Raw genomic sequence first — 19,470 nt, 5'->3', positions numbered from 1 at the left:
TCTAATTGCATTGGTATTGTCACAAACAAACAGTAGCATATAAAAATAATGTTTATACATTCTGTCATTAATTATTAAAATAACATTTGGGATGCTAAAAACTGTCCTGGGCAGAGCTGTGACTATTTTCATTATTAATTAATCTGCCAATTATTTTCTCAATTAATCAATTAATAGTCTTGTCTGTAAAATGCCAGAAAATAGTGAAAAATATCTGTCATGGTTCCCCACAGCCCCAGGTGATGCCTTCAGATGTCTTGTTTTGTCCGATCAATAGTCCATCACCAATGATATGTTGAGCTGAGGTATGTTTACTATTCTACTGGCTCCCTCACGTGCTGAAGTGGGATATTACCCACAGCACTTGAACGCAGCACTACTATGCCCTTTGTCCGTGACTCATTCGACTGAAAAATATCTCTATAAGCGCCACCCACTAACGCTATGCTGAAAGCTGATATTAGTTGTAGGAAAAGAGTTTGTCCGCCAGTCAGTGAGCTCTTAACAAATACTGAGTATTGTCTCCATCAGGAGAGTTTTCTGGATTTATATTTTTTTACTCGTCTCTCACCTTTACACACACACTTGTTGGACATGGGATTCCTCCTGACCAAGATGATGGCTGTGTTCGGCGACAGAGGTAAAAAACTATAACTTCACTTCACACCGCTACTTTTTCCAGCGTCAGTTTTCGTCATTTGTTTTCGTTTGTCAGCTGCTTTTCGAGCATCTTTTAAAGTATATTAGGGTATGAATATCCGAAATGAGAAAATATACGTTGAACATAATTATTAAAAAGACTTTAATAGAAAACATGATTTGTTTTTGTGTAGCCTTTCACACAGTCTTAAATATTGCCACTCACACATTCTCTGCTGAAAGCCTTTTGAGGATTTGGCGTTTTTCTTTATCATATATGACACTAAATTTAATTTCTTTTGGTTTCGGGCTGTAAGTCAGACAAAACAAGTAAATTGTAGACATCTGTTGCCTCTAAGAAACTGTGATTGCTGTTTTTTCACGTTTTTTTTTACAAAATGATTAATCAATTAATCACTAATGACAATAATCTTTAGTTGCAGGCCTAGTTTTCACTAACTTTATCCTTGTTTTCTGCCGAACCCTTGATGTATATGAAACTTGGCTCAAAGCCATTGTTAGACTGGTAGAACTGCTATGCAGTGATGTAATTATTCCACTGATCAGTACATCACAGTCCTGTTCCTGTCTTTATCTTATCTGTGTGTGTCTGACATGTGATGCTAGATTTTAAACAAATTATGCAACTCAAGGTCAGCTCAAGTGAGAATACTGAGTGCAAATAATCCAGTTTGCAGGAAAAAAAATAACATAACATGTTGAACTTTCTTACAGAGCACAAAGTCGTCATTGTGGGTTTGGACAATGCTGGGAAGACAACAATCCTCTACCAATTGTAAGTGTAGCACATATTTGATCAGGCTACATTTCTGAGGCCAACATAGCATCATATTATTATAACAAATGTTTCATATCTTAATTTTTTTTTTTGTTTTCCCCTCCCTCCCACACAAACACGTCCAGCCTGACGAAGGAAGCCGTCCACACATCGCCAACCATTGGCAGCAACGTTGAGCAGATCACAGTACGAAACACTCAGTTTTTGGTTTGGGATATCGGAGGCCAGGAGAGCCTTCGAGCCAGCTGGTACTCATACTACAGTAACACAGAGGTACGGATCACTTTCTGTCCCAGCATGTGCTTGTTCATGTCACATATGAGCACATTTTGTTTTTATATTTAGCCTACACGTTTGACTTTTGGTTTAGCTGGCTTTCTTCTTGTGTCTCTTGGACTTGTGTCCCCCCCAAAAAAAGCTGTTTTTCTTACTGAAACTAGTGGAAACTACATCTAAATAAGAGAGATGAGCACTGAAAATTCAAAATATTAATGACACTTGTGGCTGAGAAGTTGATATTCCAGAAGAAAGACAGAAACCTTGAGTGTAAAAGTTTATAGGCCAGTGCTGACCGAGTTATTGCACCTGTTTTGGCGCCTTGCAGTGATAAACTCTAAGAACTGTTACATAACCATTTATAATAAACTGTGTTACATGTCTGCAACGGGGCTTTGCAGACGTTTTGTGCTCCCTGCTATCATTACAGAAATCACTGATAATGTGAGATAATCTATTCATTGATATGATATTTATATGTTTATGTGGCACTTTCAGATTGTCATTCTGGTTGTGGACAGCACTGACCGGGAACGACTGACTGTCACTAAAGAAGAACTGCATCGAATGCTCGCACATGAGGTATAATTCAAGTTGTGTTGACAGATGTGTGTGTGTTAGTTCAAAAGTCATGGTTTGTTTTTTTTCTTTTTACCATCAATCATTAAGGTAAATCAAGTCAAAAACAAATTCTGCCATTTTCTTTTGTTTTGTTTTTTTTCCTTGACGTAAAACCCTTTTGTTACGCAGTCAAACTGCCCCGGTGAGTGTCTGTTATTTATGTTTGACGTCTTGGATACACTCACGCTTTCAGAGTTGTGCCATATACGTAAAAAACCAGACTGCTAACCCATGACACAGTTTGTGATGAGGAAGTTTCAACATCAGACTGTTTCAGTCAGCAGACTAACGTGTGTTTAGATATTCCGCTGAGGCTGCTGTTCTCAAATTTGACATGAGGACATTTTTGGGGTTTTCACTGGAAATGCTCAGCTCCATAAATTGATACCGAGAGCAGGGTTTTGTAACCCATCTTGCCTTTTTTTTTTTTTTGGATGTAGGACTTGCAGAATGCCGCCATTCTCATTATGGCCAACAAACAAGACATGAAGGGCTCACTAACAGCGGCAGAGATCTCCCAGTGCCTCACACTTGACACCATCACAACACACTCCTGGCATGTCCAAGCCTGCTGCGCCCTGACAGGAGAAGGGTGAGTCTCAGTGATGCATCGCACACACTCTCTCTTTCTGTCTGCTATTATCATAGCGAGTGAGTCAATCCTAAAAATGACTTTGATCTATATTCTCTTAAAATGTCTGTCTCTTTTTTTTCCCCTCCTCCCAGTCTACCTGCCAGTCTGGACTGGATGAAGTCTCATGTTGTTGCAAACTGAAGAGCCATCCAGTGGATCATACTTCCTCAAACTGTCCCAACCTCTTTGGCACTGCAGAGGCCACGATGGCGTCTGTGATAGAGCCCGCCTCGCCACACCTACAGTATGTCTTACTCAAGCTGTGTGAGAGTCTGCAAGGAGCTGCCCCACGTCTGGAGTCCCGGGACGACATCTGGATAATCTTAGGGGTGGGGAACGTACACCACCCTGATACCAGTAAAATAGGACTCCAGGTGTTTTGTACTCTTCAAAAACTGCTCAGTGGTTTGATTATATTGTAATAATCTGGTTAACTGGCGAAGTTTTTCTCAGTTGTGGTTTTAAAGACGTGCACAGTAAGAAAGTCTTTCATGTGCTTTTACTGTAAGCTTCCTTAAGTGTGGAGGTGCACCACGTAAGAGATCCTACCTGACCAGTAAGGTCACATTCCTTTTTGCCTTCATTATCTTTCATTTAATTGTCGTCACTAAGCTAGGACAATACTCTATTAATTGAATGAAAGTATCAGACATTCATTAATTACCAGAACTGAACAAGTAGCTTGTTACAAAATAATCTTGAGGGCATCTAAGCAATTATGAGCAAGGCAGAGCATATATTTTATGGGTAAAGTTTGATTGACTCATCACATTCTTTATTTCTCTTGTTCTACACGGTGACCTTTTAATCATGATCTAAGTTTGACCTTTGATATGTAACTCCTGTCACTGACTACTCCTAGTATTGCTGTACTATCGTGTATCTGGTGCAACCACATTAAGTCTCTTGCTAGTTACAAAACAGCTTTTCAATGACAAACTAAGTTTAATAGCTGCCTAGTATTAAGCCGTAGAGAAAGACTTTTACAGTAGGAAGGAAATGTAAGCACATACTGTAGCTCCTGTGGCCTCCTCTACTCAGAAACTCTGCAGTGGTAAAACCTGCACCTCATGTATAAAATTAGATTTTATGCCAGTGAACAACAGCATTTTTGTGAGACCTAAAGATGTATAGTAATGTTTTTTTTTACAAAAAAAAGCTTGAACTTGAATTATTTACTGTATATTACAGCAATTTCCTGAAAGGGAAACCAAGCTAGCTGCTAAAGACTATGAATTATATTTAAAAAGTATGTATTGTATGATGTGTACATTTTTTAAAAATACATATTATTATTGCAAAATGTGCAGTTGGTGTCTTCTGTCTTTCAGTTACACAGCATACTATGAAAGGGTGGTTTATTCCTGCAGTACCAGTAATAACAAAAACATGTCACAGGTGTTTGGTTGACACTTGAAGTCATAGCAGCTGCTTTTGGAGGCGCTGCAGAAGAAATTATACAGATTTTCATACTATAAATACAATTGTGCCTGAATCCAGACATAGATACACACGAGTAAGCAGTAAAACCTCGTAGCAGTAATCACTTTGATATCGTATGGGTCTAAAAGCGTCTGCTTTAACCACAAGTACGTAGGTTTCATTTAGTTAAAGAAGAAGAAAAAGACTCAGGGGGCATCCGGATTTGAACCGGAGACCTCTTGATCTGCAGTCAAATGCTCTACCACTGAGCTATACCCCCTCGTGCTTATATCAGCTGATATGCTCTGTATTTATATATGACAATAACTATTGTATTTAGTTGTTTGTGAGCAAAGTATAGTATGTATTTTCCTTTAACCGAAAACAGTTAGATTTTGTCGACAGTCGCGGTATGTAAGTGAAAATGTATATACACGTCATTATGTTGACCGCTAGGGGGAGAGATGAGCTCATAGATGGCTGCATGTGGCCACGTGTACTAACCTGCAGAAATGACAGGATTACTCCATTGGCATTCATTAACATTCAGCCCTTATTAATTTTTAATTTAATATTGATCGAAATACAAATGACACATAAAATCCCGTTTTAATGAAATGCATGATGTGTTGTAAGATATATTAGTATTTTTCATAAAAAGAACACCTGTTCCTTGGGGTCATACACTGTACAAAACGTAAATTCATGGAGTGTTTTTAGGGTTTGTTTATTTGGTGACCACAGCAATAATCATGTGACAGGAGAGCACACAGCTGGAGGACAGAGTTCACTCCGTAGAGGGAGTTGAAATAAGAACAAATCAAAGTACATTTTTGTTAGTATGTTTATTGGCCGTCAACTCCAAACAGTTCATGTTTCCTTTGAATGTAAAAATAATAAGAAAAATAACATTTTATATTGTGTATTTTGTGTATATTTAATGCAGACTAATATATCATGAGATTTTTAAATGTTACAAAATGTCATTTCCACAACAGTCATTTCCATCACTTTGTTTATTGTGATGAAAAAGACATATTGTAGTGGAAATGGCAATGTCAGTTTTATAAATGCAGTCAGTTGGCTTATATCACTAAAATTATTGCATATTAAATTAAACAATTGAACAAAACACTTTATCAGATAATTCATATTGTATGGTAGCGAAGTGGGAAAAAAAATGCCAATGTTGTTGGTCAACTACAAGAGTAGAATAAATAAATGTGACACTTTCTCTTTTTCTTAGAGATGGCACACAAGACCACAGCAGAGCTCAAAACCAAACGGACTAGGCAAAGGAAGAAGGATAACTCTGCTGTTTCACAACACAATTTTTTCACGGATAAAAAAGAAACATCAAACTATGCAAACTGCTAAAGATCAGCAAGTGATCACCAAAGTTGTGGCTGGTAAGCTTTTGAAGAAATACCGCTTTGCTAAAAAAGGACTTTGGGTTCTTCTCACCCGATGAGAGCTGATGAAGACAAATGTGACAAGGGCCACCAAACTCCAATACATCTGAAGAATGCAATGTGACAAAATCAACAAGGAAGCGCAGGAAAAAATAACAACATTTCTGCAGCATGACGACAACAGCAGAATAACAACAGGAAAGAAGGAGACAATTACAAAGAACAAGAAAAGAATGCAAAAGCACCTCCTGATTGAATCAATGAAAACACAACACCAGAAGTTTAGAATTGAGCATCCTGAAGTTACAGTTTCATACAGCAAGTTTTGCAAAAAGCGACCTTTCTGGATTGTTAAACCAACAATCAAGGACAGAGACACATGTCTCTGTAAAATACATGCAGTTTATGGCAGACAGACTGTTTTATATCAAAGTGATAAAACGTACCGAACTCAGTGGCCTAATTATGCCTCTGTAAAATACATGCAAATCTCCAGTTTATGGAAGACAGACTGTTTTATCATAAAGTGGTAAAATGCACCAAACTCAATGACCTAACTGAGTCTGTGGCATGCACAATTGCAACAAAAGAGTGCATGCACAGTCAGGGAGTGCTCTGTAAGGATAAAGAACTGCAAACCTCCGCCTTTGATGCAGGAGAGCAAATCTGATGGTTTGAATGGAGAAGCGAGGTTGAGGAGAGGGAGAAGAGGAAAAAGGATGGAAAAAAGAAAAGTTAAAAGTTCATCTCACAGCAAAGGAAAAAGTACATGGGACTCTACAGACTACAACATCAGATATCAGTATTCAGAACACTGAAGGAAAATATAGGAGAGGATGGTATCGTCTTGCAAATCGATTTTGCAGAAAACTATCTGCGTAAGTATGGGAATGAGGTCCAAGCAGTCCATTCCCACCAACAGGCCACTCTCCATACAGGTGTGGCTCACACCAAAACTGGGGTGGCGTCTGTCTGTTCATCAATGCGCCATTACCCATCAGCTATCTGGGCTCATCTTAACACAGTGACCCCCCTACCTCGAAGAACTGAACCCAACAGCAACCACACTGCATGTAATTAATGATGGGCCAACCATACAGTACAGGTCCAAAAAAAACCTCTTTTTTTTAGCAAAACTCCCTATTAGATGGGATTTCAGAGGTTCACATGGAATTTTCTCAAGGCAGGACATGGAAAAGGCCCAGCTGATGGAGTTGGCACAGCGGCTAAACAGCAGGCTGACTAACCAGCAGCAAATGGCATTCATCTTCCAAATGGGAAGGTGTTGTATGAGCAACTTTCAAAACAACCATTTACCGTTAATCTGATGTATGTCACCGAGAAGGAGATTGAGGAAATGGACAGTTTCCTTCCTGATGGTCTGCAAACTATCTGAGGCACAATGCAAATACTTCAGGTTTCATTTTATGTTTTTATCTCTAGAGTGTGTAATTTGAATACATTATGCTCCTCTAGATTGTCTCTGCAATACCAGCAAGGATTACTTTGTGAATTATAAACTGCTTTTGCTCAGAGCTTCATCTTTGCAGATGTTTTGGTCTCTAAACAGTAGACATGGAAGGAACAGGTGCCACTAAGACACCTTGGAAAACCACCACAGCTAAGTCCATTGCAGAACATCATGTGGAACTGATTGGAAAAATGGTGTGTGGTCATATATGACAGGGATCCTTATCCAGGCATCATACAGGATGTTGACTTTGACAGCCGTGCTTTGGTGAAAACCATGAATATATAACTTATGTAAAAATAATAATAATTTTTTTTAAAAATACAACTTTTCATGATTTGGTTGATCAGATAATTCCATAAGGCCTGCAATTTCTCATGTTTTGTTTTCTAACAATCATGATGTAACCTGTTCATAAATCCTGTGTTTTGTCAAGATTATGAAAAACAGATTCCAGCATTACCTTATCCGGCAATCTTCCAGACTGCAAACTATCAACGTGTGGCGGTGAGAGGGAGACAGAAATATACTTTATGGGTGAATGAGATAGAAGACCAACTACGCCTCCCGGGGAATCACACCCCAGGAAATATGTACGACTGGGAATCACCTCGAGTTCACGCTTAAACAAGGAACACATTATCATTCAATGAGGGGACAGAAACATGATTCAAAATAAGTAATAGTACTAAGTAATAAAAAACAGTATTTATTTTTTTTATTTTATTAAATCAAATAGGAATCTGGAAAATGTGGCTGAAAAGACAGGAAGTAATTAGTGGTTTTAAAAAAACACAATATAGAGTTGAGATGAAGTAGTAAAAATATTCTTTTACTGTTTTTCTCCATTGGTTGAGCACAATGCCTGAAACATAGTTCACATGTTCAAAGCAGTTAACACGAACCACACAACACTATTTCATTTTGCAAAATAATACATATAATGAGAAAAACGCTCTCAGATGCTTAAAACATTTAATAAATATTGCAAAATGCTGTGAGATGCTCAAAACATTGAAATACATTTGCAAAAATCAAATAACCGCATGAAAACAAGAAGCCATTTCATCAAAATAGGAGGCTTTATTTACCATTCTTTGAACATTGGCAATCAAAATTGTAAATACACTCATTAAAATGAAATAGGTCAAAGGTTCATTTGTTCTATGATCCATTTGATGCTTAGGGTGATATGATACAGACTTTGAAATTACCTGGTTATACATAATCCCATTTAGATCTATATTCCTTATCCTTGTTCAATTTCAAATAACTTTTTACAGAATAAACACAGAAAAGAACTTTTACACAGACAGAAAAGACAAAGACAGAAAATTCCTGAAACCAAAAATGTACTCAGTTTTTTGAAGATTAATATTTTTTTACAGGAAACTGAGAACAAAATTGTGGATACGTCATCATTATCATCAACCCTACGTTGACGTTATGTAAAGAAAATTAAAAAAAATACTCAAAACATTTATTCATCCACTCTCCCCTGTGAGTCAGACCACAAATTTTCAACATGTTATAAATCCTCTTGTAATGCATTGAGGGGAAAAAACATCTGCTATGACGAATCCACCCCTGGCAGTTTTCTGCAGTAATGGCCTCGCAAGCAGCATTCATCGCATAAAGTAATGATATCTGTTGGTATGGTTGATGGTCATCACTTTCCATCAACATGAAGAGAAAAACTCTTCCTGGATTCAGGAAAGGGGAACATGGTGGCAAGAACTCCATGTTCACACAAGAGTGTGCTTTAAACCATTTCCTGATGCAGGGTGAGCAATGGAAGCTCACATTGTCCCATATGACGCCAATATTGGGCTGTCTGCCTCTTCTTAGAGCACTACATCTAAAAATACAATGAAGTGTTCAGTGTTCTGCTGTCCAATCAAGGGTATGTGGACAATGACACCATTCATGGAGATGGCAGCGCACATGGTGATGTTCGCCCCACGTTAGCCTGGCACATCCACTGTAGCTCCGTGGCCAATGATGTTCCTCCCTCTCCTCCTGACTTTCCCCAAGTTGAATCCAACTTCATCAACATAAACAAACAGCTGTGGTGAGTCACTGCCTACAAGCTCCATTATTCTCTGAAAAGAAACATAGACAACAGACCAAATCATGCAAAGCACCATCAAGTAGAAACACAATTACAGTACAGGTATTGAGAAGAATATCAACCTGTACATATTGATACCTCAGTATGGTACCTTCAAATGGTACCTTGTACAGCTGTGTCATTCTGAGTTGATGCTTATGCAGCACACGATCAAGCGTAGAAATGCTCACACTGTGTATGGTGGGAAATATGCCATTGTCTTCAATGATGTGTGACTGTATTTCCCGTAGACATATAGCATTGTTTGCAATCACCAAATCGACAATAGCCATTTACTGTTCTTCAGGGAGTGAAGAAGTGAAGAATTTTCCTCTGCAACCTATTGGACTCTTTGCTCCAGTCGGTAGATGAATGCAAGGACAACATTCATGCTATATAATAATTGCTTTCATGATGGACACAACATTGAAATGATTGAAATAAGTGATTGCTAAGGAAAATGTAATTCATAGCTTACCTGTTTTCATTTGTGTAAGTCCTACTGACTGATGCAACAGAGGATCTACTGAGGGTTGGTTGAACCCTCTGACCTGCCTCTCTCATTGTGACGCCATGGTTTATCACATGGTCCATCAAAAAAGATCAGGAACAAAAACAAGAACAAATAACAAGAACAAAAGTTGCACAATCTCATTCGAAATAAATGCACGCCTGGGTCTTCCACCTCAACCACCACGCATAAGGACACCTCTTCCTCTTCCTCTTGCTTGCCTTCCTCTCACTCTTTCTTGCTCCATGTTCACTACACCAAGTAACTGGTGACCATTCTGATATATGATTTAAGTCTGATTGGTTGATGAACTAATAAGCTGTGATTGTTTGCACATGTGGTAATTAGGCAACACATTTGGGGATAATCTCTTTCTGTTGAGAATCATTGCTGTGTTAACTATTTTGAAAATGTGAAAAATTTCAGAAATTGTGCCCAACCAATTGAGAAAAACTGTATCACAAAACTATTTTAAAATATAATTAAAATCTTTTACCATTAAAGGTCTATTTAAGGTGTACTTCTGGTATTTCAAAGAAATAAACAAAACCAGAGCGGACTGAGGTTGGTAAATGGGGTTGAAGGCTATGCTAAAATGTGTTTAGGGTGCTTCCATATACTCACCACAAGTATGGTCACAGCCACGTAAACACATGCAAACAGTAAACACTCATCCGTCTAAGTGTCTTTAACCACAGCAAACAGTGCAGGGACCTCCCCCCGGGTGACTACACTGTTAAAGATTTTTCTGTCAAAAAACAGTAAAGAACTGCCAGCAGGGTTAATTTACTGTAAAATTGAAGCTGTCTTGCTGTTGCTGAAATTATCAGTTTGTTGCTGTTTTTGTAAATACAGAATAACATTCTTATTTTCTACTTTTACAGTAAAACACTGTCAAAAGAATTGCAGTTTATTACTGTTAATTTGCACTTTTTTCACAAAAGGTATACTTACAGATTTTCACTGTAAACTGCAATATGTACGACAATCTACTCCTGTGACTTGATATAATTACTCACTGACAGTATTTACAACAATGAATAAACAGCCTTTTGAATTGTGATGTAAAATGTTAAGACAAATGATACAACTTCAACGTGTTTCTTTCCAACCATGTCTCACTTTATTAACATTTTAAATGAAGATGCTAAACATCTGTACATAAATTAGAAAGTAAGAGAAAAAACAAAGCATGGAGCTCATTCATGTAATTAAACTTAAATTTCAGTCACTGAGAAAGTAAATACTTAAACAAACAGTGCAGTCTGTCTAAACATTGTACACAAATAAAGACATGAATCATTATAAAATATGAACATGCTTCTCTAAAATGCAAGCTGTAACCAAACTGTCCAAGTTAAGTGTGTATTTATAAGGTTTTGTAATGAGTGAGTGAGTGAGTGAGTGAGTGACTGACTGAGTAACCAACAGCAACAAAGTGATTAGCTGAAAAGTGTGGCTAAGAGACTGATTGTGTGGGTGGGTGTGACGGTTCAAGTCCCATTCAAAAGTCCATTAGTTTCTTTAGTAGACTAAACACATGACGGTTAACTGCCGTCATCTTTTTCTCTGTGACTTTCTGTCTTCTGTGACAGGAGTTTGTCCCGTCCTGCCAGGGTGCCTCTCTCAGAATTTAGCCCTATGAAGTGCCTGAAAACAAATAGATGTGTTCAGAGATGGTGTGAAAAAATGTTTTATTATTAAGATAATAATAATAATACTTAATTTATATAACACATCCATTCTTCAGTGTTGCATCCATCCAAGGACTAAGTTAGGGATGTTGCTGTAAATTGCTGATGTGTTTCATACTGGCCACTATAGTATTAAATCCATGAGTATTTAGGCATGAAAGAACACCATTTCATCAATTACAAAGTGGTAGATGCTACAGCAATGGGACATCATCTAAATCAAATTAAGTCATTTGGAGGGGACATATAAAACAAAGTAAAATGAAACTCACCATGTAATTTGGAGCGTCACAAGTCCAGCTCCGCTTACAGAAATGTTGAGATGCCGCTGAAACGAGAGATTATTTTAGCAACAGTACAGATGTAGCTAGTTAGCAAGGCTCTGATTTCAAAACTTAATTAACTTAACTTAATTCACTCAATCCAATGTTTTCCTCATTTAATTGGAATAAAATTCACCTCAAGAAAACAATTTTAGCAAAAACTAAAAATCATCAAGATTGGATAATAAGTCAGAAAGAATCTCAAAGAATAAATCTCAGGCTTAACAAAAAATATATACTAGCAAAAAAGCTTTTTTTGTTTGCTGTTGTGATCAGATGGTAGGGTAAATAGTAGTAAGGGCATATAGCATAATTCAAATTAATTGGAGATGTAATGTATTTTGCCTATGCTACCAAGTAGAACAAAAAGGAACTCACCTATTGATTTGCTGGATGAAAATAGGTGAAAAATCATACTTTACTGTCCAGGCAGGCATGTGCCAACTTTGCTGTTGTAGAGACCTCCTACTGCTGCTGCCGCTGCAAGCTGCTACTCCAGCAGCAATACTTTAAATGTTGTAGCACCACCTACAGGTTAAATTGTATCAAATGCTACAGACTTGTTCAGTATGCCCATCTACTTTGCTGCATTTGGTTGCCATGGAATATTACATTTAAAAGATATGGTAGTTAATAAGTAGTATGGTGGTGTTTTATTAATGGCCACAAGGTGGGGGTATTGGTGCCATGTTTCAATATGTTGTGCATACTCTCATGGAGAACTTGTGTCCCAAGTTTAATATAGACAACAGAACTGTAGAAATATTGTTACTGTGGCACCGATTGCGGATAGAATTGTATGAAGTGTTTCATACTTGTGCAGTGTGACTGTATGTACAACATTCCCAAATTTGGTTGCAATCAAATTTTGTATCGATGAGTTATGACCCGTTAAGTGCATCAGGCCATGTTTTCAAAATTTTGGTAACCAATTACAGACAATTGGTAAGTGATACCCAAAAATGATCTCAAGTTTTTTTTCGGGGATCATCAACATATGGTATGCACCAAGTTTGGTGAAGATTAAACGAAATATGTGCCAAAGAAGCAAAAAAATGTGTTTATCAAAAAATCCAAAATGGCGGAAACATTTCATCGGCACAAATGGGAGTGGCCTATATCAGTCTAATCTGCATCATCCAAGGAATGGACTGTGCAAATACTGTTTTGCTACACCTCACGGTTCCTAAGTCATTAGCCAAAATGATTAATAACTGACCACATGATGATGCTATTAGTAGCATGTTTTAAGATGTTATGCATTTCCACATAGGACACCTGTCCATGAAGTATGAATACTTTAGCACTTGTTGAGATTTCACCTTTCAAACATTCCTCCCATAGACTGCCATTATACATTGCAAAAAAAATTTAAAATTAGATACAATTACAGGAATATGCTAGAAAAAAGAAAAGTGATAACATGCATCTCCTGGAGAAGATCCACGTTTTGGCGATCGAACAAAGTTTCTAAATGAAATATATTTCTGCAACACTTTCTGGCTTCTTACAATTATTTACTGTTTTATTGTAAAATAAAGTTTTACCTGTGAGGAAGCTTTGCCAGAGTGAGTAAGGTGTAAGTAAGGTGATAAGAAACAGACCCAGAGATTTATAAAAGGTGATTTATTCTCACCAGTGTAACCAAAAACAATTTTCCCCAAATAATGAAACAAAATCAAGCAAATCAAACTTACCTTAACACAGCTACAGACATCCTCTTTCATTTCTGCACTTTCTCAAACCAACAACTCTCCCTTTAAATAGGCCCTCCAATCTATCAAGGCAGAACCATGTTTCTATCAGTACTGTCCTTTCCATTATAACAACTGGTATATGACAATGTCACTTGTATCTGTTAACATTGTTTACACACACAGCAACCACAACTTGGTAATAAAATGAATCCCCCCATACTTGGTCTAACCCATGACATCACTGGTGAGGTCAGCAAGAGCTTCGGTGTGAGCGTGTCAGTCCTCCTTGTGAGCGGTGGAAGACAGTTGGAGCACAAAGTTTTGAATTTGGTTGCTGTTTATTGTTACGCTGGTTTGAATCAATTTGGGTAAAGATTAATCGACTTTGACATTTGGTAACCTGTATCAGCCAACAGCCTGTATCGGCCGACAGCCTGTCTAGGCCCATTAGCGGTTCTCTCATGCTACTTCTCATTGACTGTGTAACTTGGCGGGGAAGGAGGTAGACGAGGACAGCTACAACAGCATGGAGTTGAGCGAGGAGGAGCTGTATGGGAGTGATAGAGGGGGAATTGAATGGGAACAGGTGGGGGAGGGAGGCAGGAATCAGAAGGCTAGTGTGAGGATGAGGAAGAAACAGGATTAGGCTAGACTGGGAGGAACAGAAAGTGATGGACAGGAGGATGAGGCAAGGAATCCTAAAACAGGATCCCTTAATGTTGTGGTAAAGTTTGGGGGAGAAGGTGGAATAAAGACAAGTGACCCGTTAAAACTCACCAAAATAATGGTAACTTGCTACTTGGGTGTAATGCAGAGATCCAAGTAGATAAAGTGAGAAAGTTACTGTGTGTAGGAAAAGTCACAAAAACAGTGAAAGTCAGAGAGCTCCCTTAGTGTCAGTATGAGGGAGCTAGTTGAAAACCTGAACTATTAAAAGAATGACAAGAGGAGCTGAGAAAAAAAGAGACAGAAACAGTGATGGTTGAGTTTGATGCCAAAGATATCCCAAAATAACTTTATTTTTGATTTATTAAATATAATGTGAGGGAATTTGTCCCAAAGCCAATGAGGTGTTTCAATTGCTGGAGTTTGGCCATGTAGCTAAGATGTGCAAGGTATAGTGGTGATCATAAATATGAAAAATGTGGATCAGGTATAAAACCGAAATGCTGTAACTGTGGAGGTGAACACAGTGTTGTGTGCTGGGGATGTGAATCAATGAAGCGAGAGGCTGCAGTACAGCAGATAAGAGCAAAAGTCTCTTATGCCGAGGCAGTTAAGATGGCTGGACACGAGAAACTGACTTACAATCAGGAGTGTGGGAAACACTGACAAGTATTGTGAAAGAATTTGAAAAGAAGATGTTGGCAGAGAAAAAGAAACTTTTGACGTTTATAGCAGGAGTTAGAAATGCGACTGCAGATGTAAAATCTAAAACAGAGAGAATCCAGATTATTGTCAAAGCAGCTGTCCATCATCTGGATATGAAAGGTGTGAGATGGGAGGAGGCCAGGGATAAAGTTAGATATTCAGGCAAGTCAGGGAACACAATTTATTGGTTAATAGTATAACTATTTTAATCTTCCAGCAGTGGAACGCAAGAAGTTTGATTGCTAATGGCCAGGATTTCAAACGGTTCATCTACAGCCAGAAGGAAAAACCAGACGTGTTGTGTGTCCAGGAATCGTGGTTAAAACCAAGCTCAGAGTTCATAATAAATGGATATGTGGCAATCGGGCGGGAAAGGAAAGATGGAGCAGGAGGGCGTTGTGCCACCCTTGTGAAGGAGGGCATCCCCTACAGAACTATTGGTATTGGAACTAAGCTGGAGTGTGTGGTTATTGAAGTGTGGGCAGAAAGGAAGAACCTGGTGGTTATAAATTTCTATAATCCATGCAGAAAATTAGAACTCAGTAAACTTGAGGAAATAGGAGGAATAAATAGAAGAGGCCCTGTGTGGTGTGGAGACTTCAGTGCACATAATACGTTATGGGAGAGTGATAAAACTGATTACAACGACCGAGCAGTGGAAGAGTTGCTGGATGAGAAACACCTTGTTTGTATTAATGATGGCAGAAACACAAGGATAGATGTGAACACTGGCAAGGAACCTGTGCTAGATCTAATGTTAGTAACCAATACCTTAACGCCATTGTGTGACTGGCATGTGTATCAGGTAGGGACCATTGGTAGTGAACATTATCCAATATACAGTAAAATAAATATAGCAACAGTACAGAAAGCAGAGGTGGGAATTGAATTTTTGGAAAAGCTAATTGGGGAAATTTCATGAATGAATGTGATAAACATCTACATCAGATTAGTAACAATATGAATACAGAAATGTTTAACCATAAAATAATGCAGGGTATAATATCAGCGCTAGTAAGTCCTATTCCTAAAGCCACAGGCAGGACAAAGAAGACTTTAGTACCACGGTGGGATGATAAGTGCAAACAAGTGGTAAAGAATAGAAACAAAGCATTAAAACTGGTCAATAGTTCAGTACATACAAGCCCAAGCAATGGTCAGGAAAACAGTAAGACAGGCAAAGAGGACATATTGGAGGACGTTCTATGGGTCAACTGGGAATACCACTCAGATAGAGGAAATCTGGGGAATGATAGGAATGATAAAGAAAATGGGAGGAGATAGGAGGGAATGGAACTACTCTGTTCTGAGCATTGAGAAATGAAGTGGTGATAACCAATAAAGAACAGGCTGAGCTAATGGTAAATACCTTTGTAGCAGTACACAGCTCCAATAATGTGACTGAGGAAGGAAAGCAAGGCAGGGAAAAAACACTAAAGCTGGAATGGAGACACTAGGGAGAAAGAATAATAGTGGTAATGAACTAGATATCCCATTTAATGTTGGAGAGTTGAAGAGGCCATTAGCCAATACAGGAAAAAGTGAACCGGGAAAAGATGGAATATGTTATATAATGATTAATCATCTAAGTGAAGAAGGATTAAATAAGTTTCTGATGTTATCCAATAAAGTTTGGAAGGAGGGGCAAGTCTCTATGAGCTGTAGGGAAGCAATTATAATTCCAATCAGAAAGCCTGGGAAAGATCGTAGTAAGCCAGTAATCTACAGACCCATTGCTCTAATGTCACATATCTGTAAGCTAATAGAAAGGATGGTTAATGAGAGGCTCGTGCACTTTCTGGAAAAGAGGGACTTGGTGGCTGCATACCAAAGAGGATTTAGGAGAGGCAGGAGCACAATGGACCCGGTTCGGGGTTTGAGGATGAGGTCAGAAAAGCCCAGGTTTTTCAATGTGGAAAAGGCATTATGATATGTTACGGAGAGAAGAGTTGTTAATTGAGATTCATTGAATGGGAATTGGGGGAAACATCTTCAATCGGATTATGGATTTTCTACGTGGAAGGACTATTCAGGTTAAGATAGGGTCAGAGCTCTCAGAAAAACATGTTGGAGAAAATGATATGCCCCATGGGAGTGTTATAAGTCCTACAATATTCTCAGTTATGATAAATGATATTTCTAAAAGTGTACCTTTAGGCATGGGAAGGTCTTTGTTTGCAGATGATGGGGCTTTGTGGAAAGGGGGGAGGGAATCTAAAAGATTTAGTTAAGAAACTACAAGAAATTGAAATGGAAAGATGGGGAATAAAATGGGGTTTAAAATTAACTGTGGAAAAAAACTAAAGTAATGTTCTTCACAAGTAGAAAAATCAGGGAAGCAAGAAATCTGAAGTTATATGGGAGTCGAGAGAGTAGAATGTTTTTGGAGTACATTTTGACTCCAGACTAACATGGAGAGAACATAGAGGAAGCATGGTGAAAAAAAGTAAGAAAGCCATTAATGTCATGAGGTGTCTTGCTGGGCTAGAATTGGGAGCTGATATTGCGTCATTGAAATATCTGGGCAAGAAAGGTTATGGTAGTGTGATGTATGGCGCAGCAGCCAAGACTGTGCTGTCGGACCTGGACGTTATTCAGGCTTGTGGTCTGAGGATTTGCTTAGGGGCAGTGAAAACAGCACCAGTGTGTGCTCTTCAAGTTGAAGTAGGGGAAATGCCACTGAAATATACAATGGCTAACTATTTTGTAAACTATTCAAAAGTTCACATTCATGTATTCTAGGACTTAAGAGGACTAAATCACCTGACTCACCAAAAATCAGCTATTGTATTGGTAAGTAAGATAAATAGTTATATTTTGTATTTAAAAAGTCACTTAAGCATTTCATTGTGAAGTCCTAGTTAACTGGAATAATTAGGAATTAGGACTGTAACATGAATTATTTCATAATTGTTGTTCAGTCCCGTTCCCACAGGATCAAATTGGCTACTGAGTGACACTTTCTACAGCAATCTGAGGAATGTTTGATTTTCTCAGGAGTAGTATATCTGTATTGAATTATTCAAGAATATGTAGATTCAGTGCTTTTTATACTGACCTATTACCACACTGAAATTCCATACAAAAATGGTCTGTATTAGTGTGGACAAGCTGCTTCAGGTAGTGGTGAGATGATGTAATATGATACAAGAAGTCCAATTTGAGTCTAATCATCTAATTGAGACAAATTAGATGCCAAAACGCTACATAGCACTTAATAATACTGCAAGTCAGTATTTTACAATCCTGGCAAGTTTGTAAAGTCTGGAAACATGACAGAAGCCAGCTCCCATACTGAAAAACCAAAAAACAGCAATCACACACATTCAACCTTTTCTTCTAGACACATTTGAGCCTAAAGTCTATAGGCCTACTAATTCTACTAATTTAACAGATATACAAGGACATTAGGACAGTTCTTATTCTGCCATATGATGAATATATGAATGAATGAAACAATCGTACCCTGTCATAAAAGGTCTCTGCTGCAGAGATAAGCAGTGTATCTACAATAAGAAGATGATCTTCAATATATGGATATATGCTTATAAAAGAATGTTCTAATAAATGCTGTGCCATAATGATTTAATCTACAGGACATCTGTCTCTCTGACATTCGTGGTTTTTCACAAAAGATGTTTTATGGTCTGGGCACCAGCATATGAGATGAGGTAGTAGCCTTGGATGGGTAACGAAGCTATCTTCATTATTTACAATTAGAGTTCACTCTGACCCTGTGTGCCCAAGTGTTCCCTCCTCTCAGGTTGCATGATCAGTGCTATACTATAAGTTAGTAAGTGACTGTTTCCTTTAATCCTTTAAGTTTTTGGTGAGACTGTGTCCATGTATACGTTGTGCCAAAGGCTACTCTGACATCACATATTTGTTTTCCAATAAACTTCATACATACAAGTAAGAATCAACTGGAGCCTGTGGAGTTTCTTCATTCTCCATTAAATCCTCCATAGAGTAGCTCATTTTGTCCTTAATGTTGTCATTCAGGCCATCCTCTTGATACTGAGTTGCAGTCCATTTTTGCACATTTCGTATCATCATTATAATCCACTTATATCCTCCTTTATGATTGATATAGATAGAGATGAGGGATTAATACAGCTTTGACCTGGATTCATGCTATCAGTTCAAGAAAAGGATAAATGTTCCTAACATTACGCTCATAAAGTGTAATATTGCTTCAGAAAATAGAAAGCAATGAAAGGCTTTCCATCTTTTGTGCATTAATTGATTAAAATCAGCATAACATCTCTGTCTGAAAATTCACACTTGCTGCTGTGACACTGTCTGCTGTGTTTATGGTCTGAATTATAGGACAGGGTGCTGATTGCATTTCCAGCTGTGAATCCAATAAACGCTCTGGCAATCATTTTCTTTGCCAAGGATTCCGTGTTTGCTCTCAAAGCAGATAGGAATGATGAAAGCGGTGGCTAAGCATGGTGGCGGAGTCAGCCACAGTGCTTGTAAAGCTCGCT

The 19,470-nt window shown here is 38.1% G+C and overlaps 1 protein-coding gene, 1 long non-coding RNA gene and 1 other non-coding gene across 5 annotated transcripts; 1 reads left to right on the top strand and 2 right to left on the bottom strand.

The window, feature by feature from the left end:
- Positions 1–425: 425 nt before the first annotated feature.
- On the top strand, positions 426–4,272 carry arl5c (ADP-ribosylation factor-like 5C). The gene is made up of 6 exons (XM_067570362.1): positions 426–640; positions 1,375–1,435; positions 1,564–1,711; positions 2,213–2,296; positions 2,776–2,927; positions 3,062–4,272. Exons 1-6 carry the CDS (start codon positions 445–447, stop codon positions 3,108–3,110), a joined length of 690 nt encoding a protein of 229 aa, XP_067426463.1. The 5' UTR covers positions 426–444; the 3' UTR covers positions 3,111–4,272.
- Positions 4,273–4,599: 327 nt separating this feature from the next.
- On the bottom strand, positions 4,600–4,671 carry trnac-gca (transfer RNA cysteine (anticodon GCA)). The gene has a single exon. It is a non-coding gene; the product is annotated as a tRNA-Cys (tRNA).
- Positions 4,672–8,085: 3,414 nt separating this feature from the next.
- LOC137168187 (uncharacterized) lies at positions 8,086–15,808 on the bottom strand. Of its 3 annotated transcripts, XR_010924252.1 has the most exons (4): positions 12,291–15,808; positions 11,862–11,917; positions 9,863–11,545; positions 8,086–9,376 (listed from the first exon to the last, which is right to left on the bottom strand). It is a non-coding gene; the product is annotated as an uncharacterized lncRNA (long non-coding RNA). The 3 variants fall into 3 exon arrangements; XR_010924253.1 differs by having other exon boundaries at positions 9,510–11,545; positions 11,862–15,808; XR_010924251.1 differs by having other exon boundaries at positions 11,862–15,807.
- Between the last annotated feature and the right edge of the window lie 3,662 nt (positions 15,809–19,470).

Source organism: Thunnus thynnus, chromosome 17 (assembly GCF_963924715.1).
Source record: "Thunnus thynnus chromosome 17, fThuThy2.1, whole genome shotgun sequence".
Classification (NCBI taxonomy): Eukaryota; Metazoa; Chordata; class Actinopteri; order Scombriformes; family Scombridae; genus Thunnus; species Thunnus thynnus.
This window is presented reverse-complemented; position numbering and strand designations above follow the sequence as displayed.

Excerpts from the sequence above, each read along its gene's own strand:
- arl5c (XM_067570362.1), top strand. The coding sequence starts at position 445 with ATGCTGAAAGCTGATATTAGTTGTAGGAAAAGAGTTTGTCCGCCAGTC. Across the intron at positions 1,436-1,563 it reads ACAACAATCCTCTACCAATT|CCTGACGAAGGAAGCCGTCC; the intron begins GTAAGTGTAGCA and ends AAACACGTCCAG. Across the intron at positions 1,712-2,212 it reads CATACTACAGTAACACAGAG|ATTGTCATTCTGGTTGTGGA; the intron begins GTACGGATCACT and ends TGGCACTTTCAG.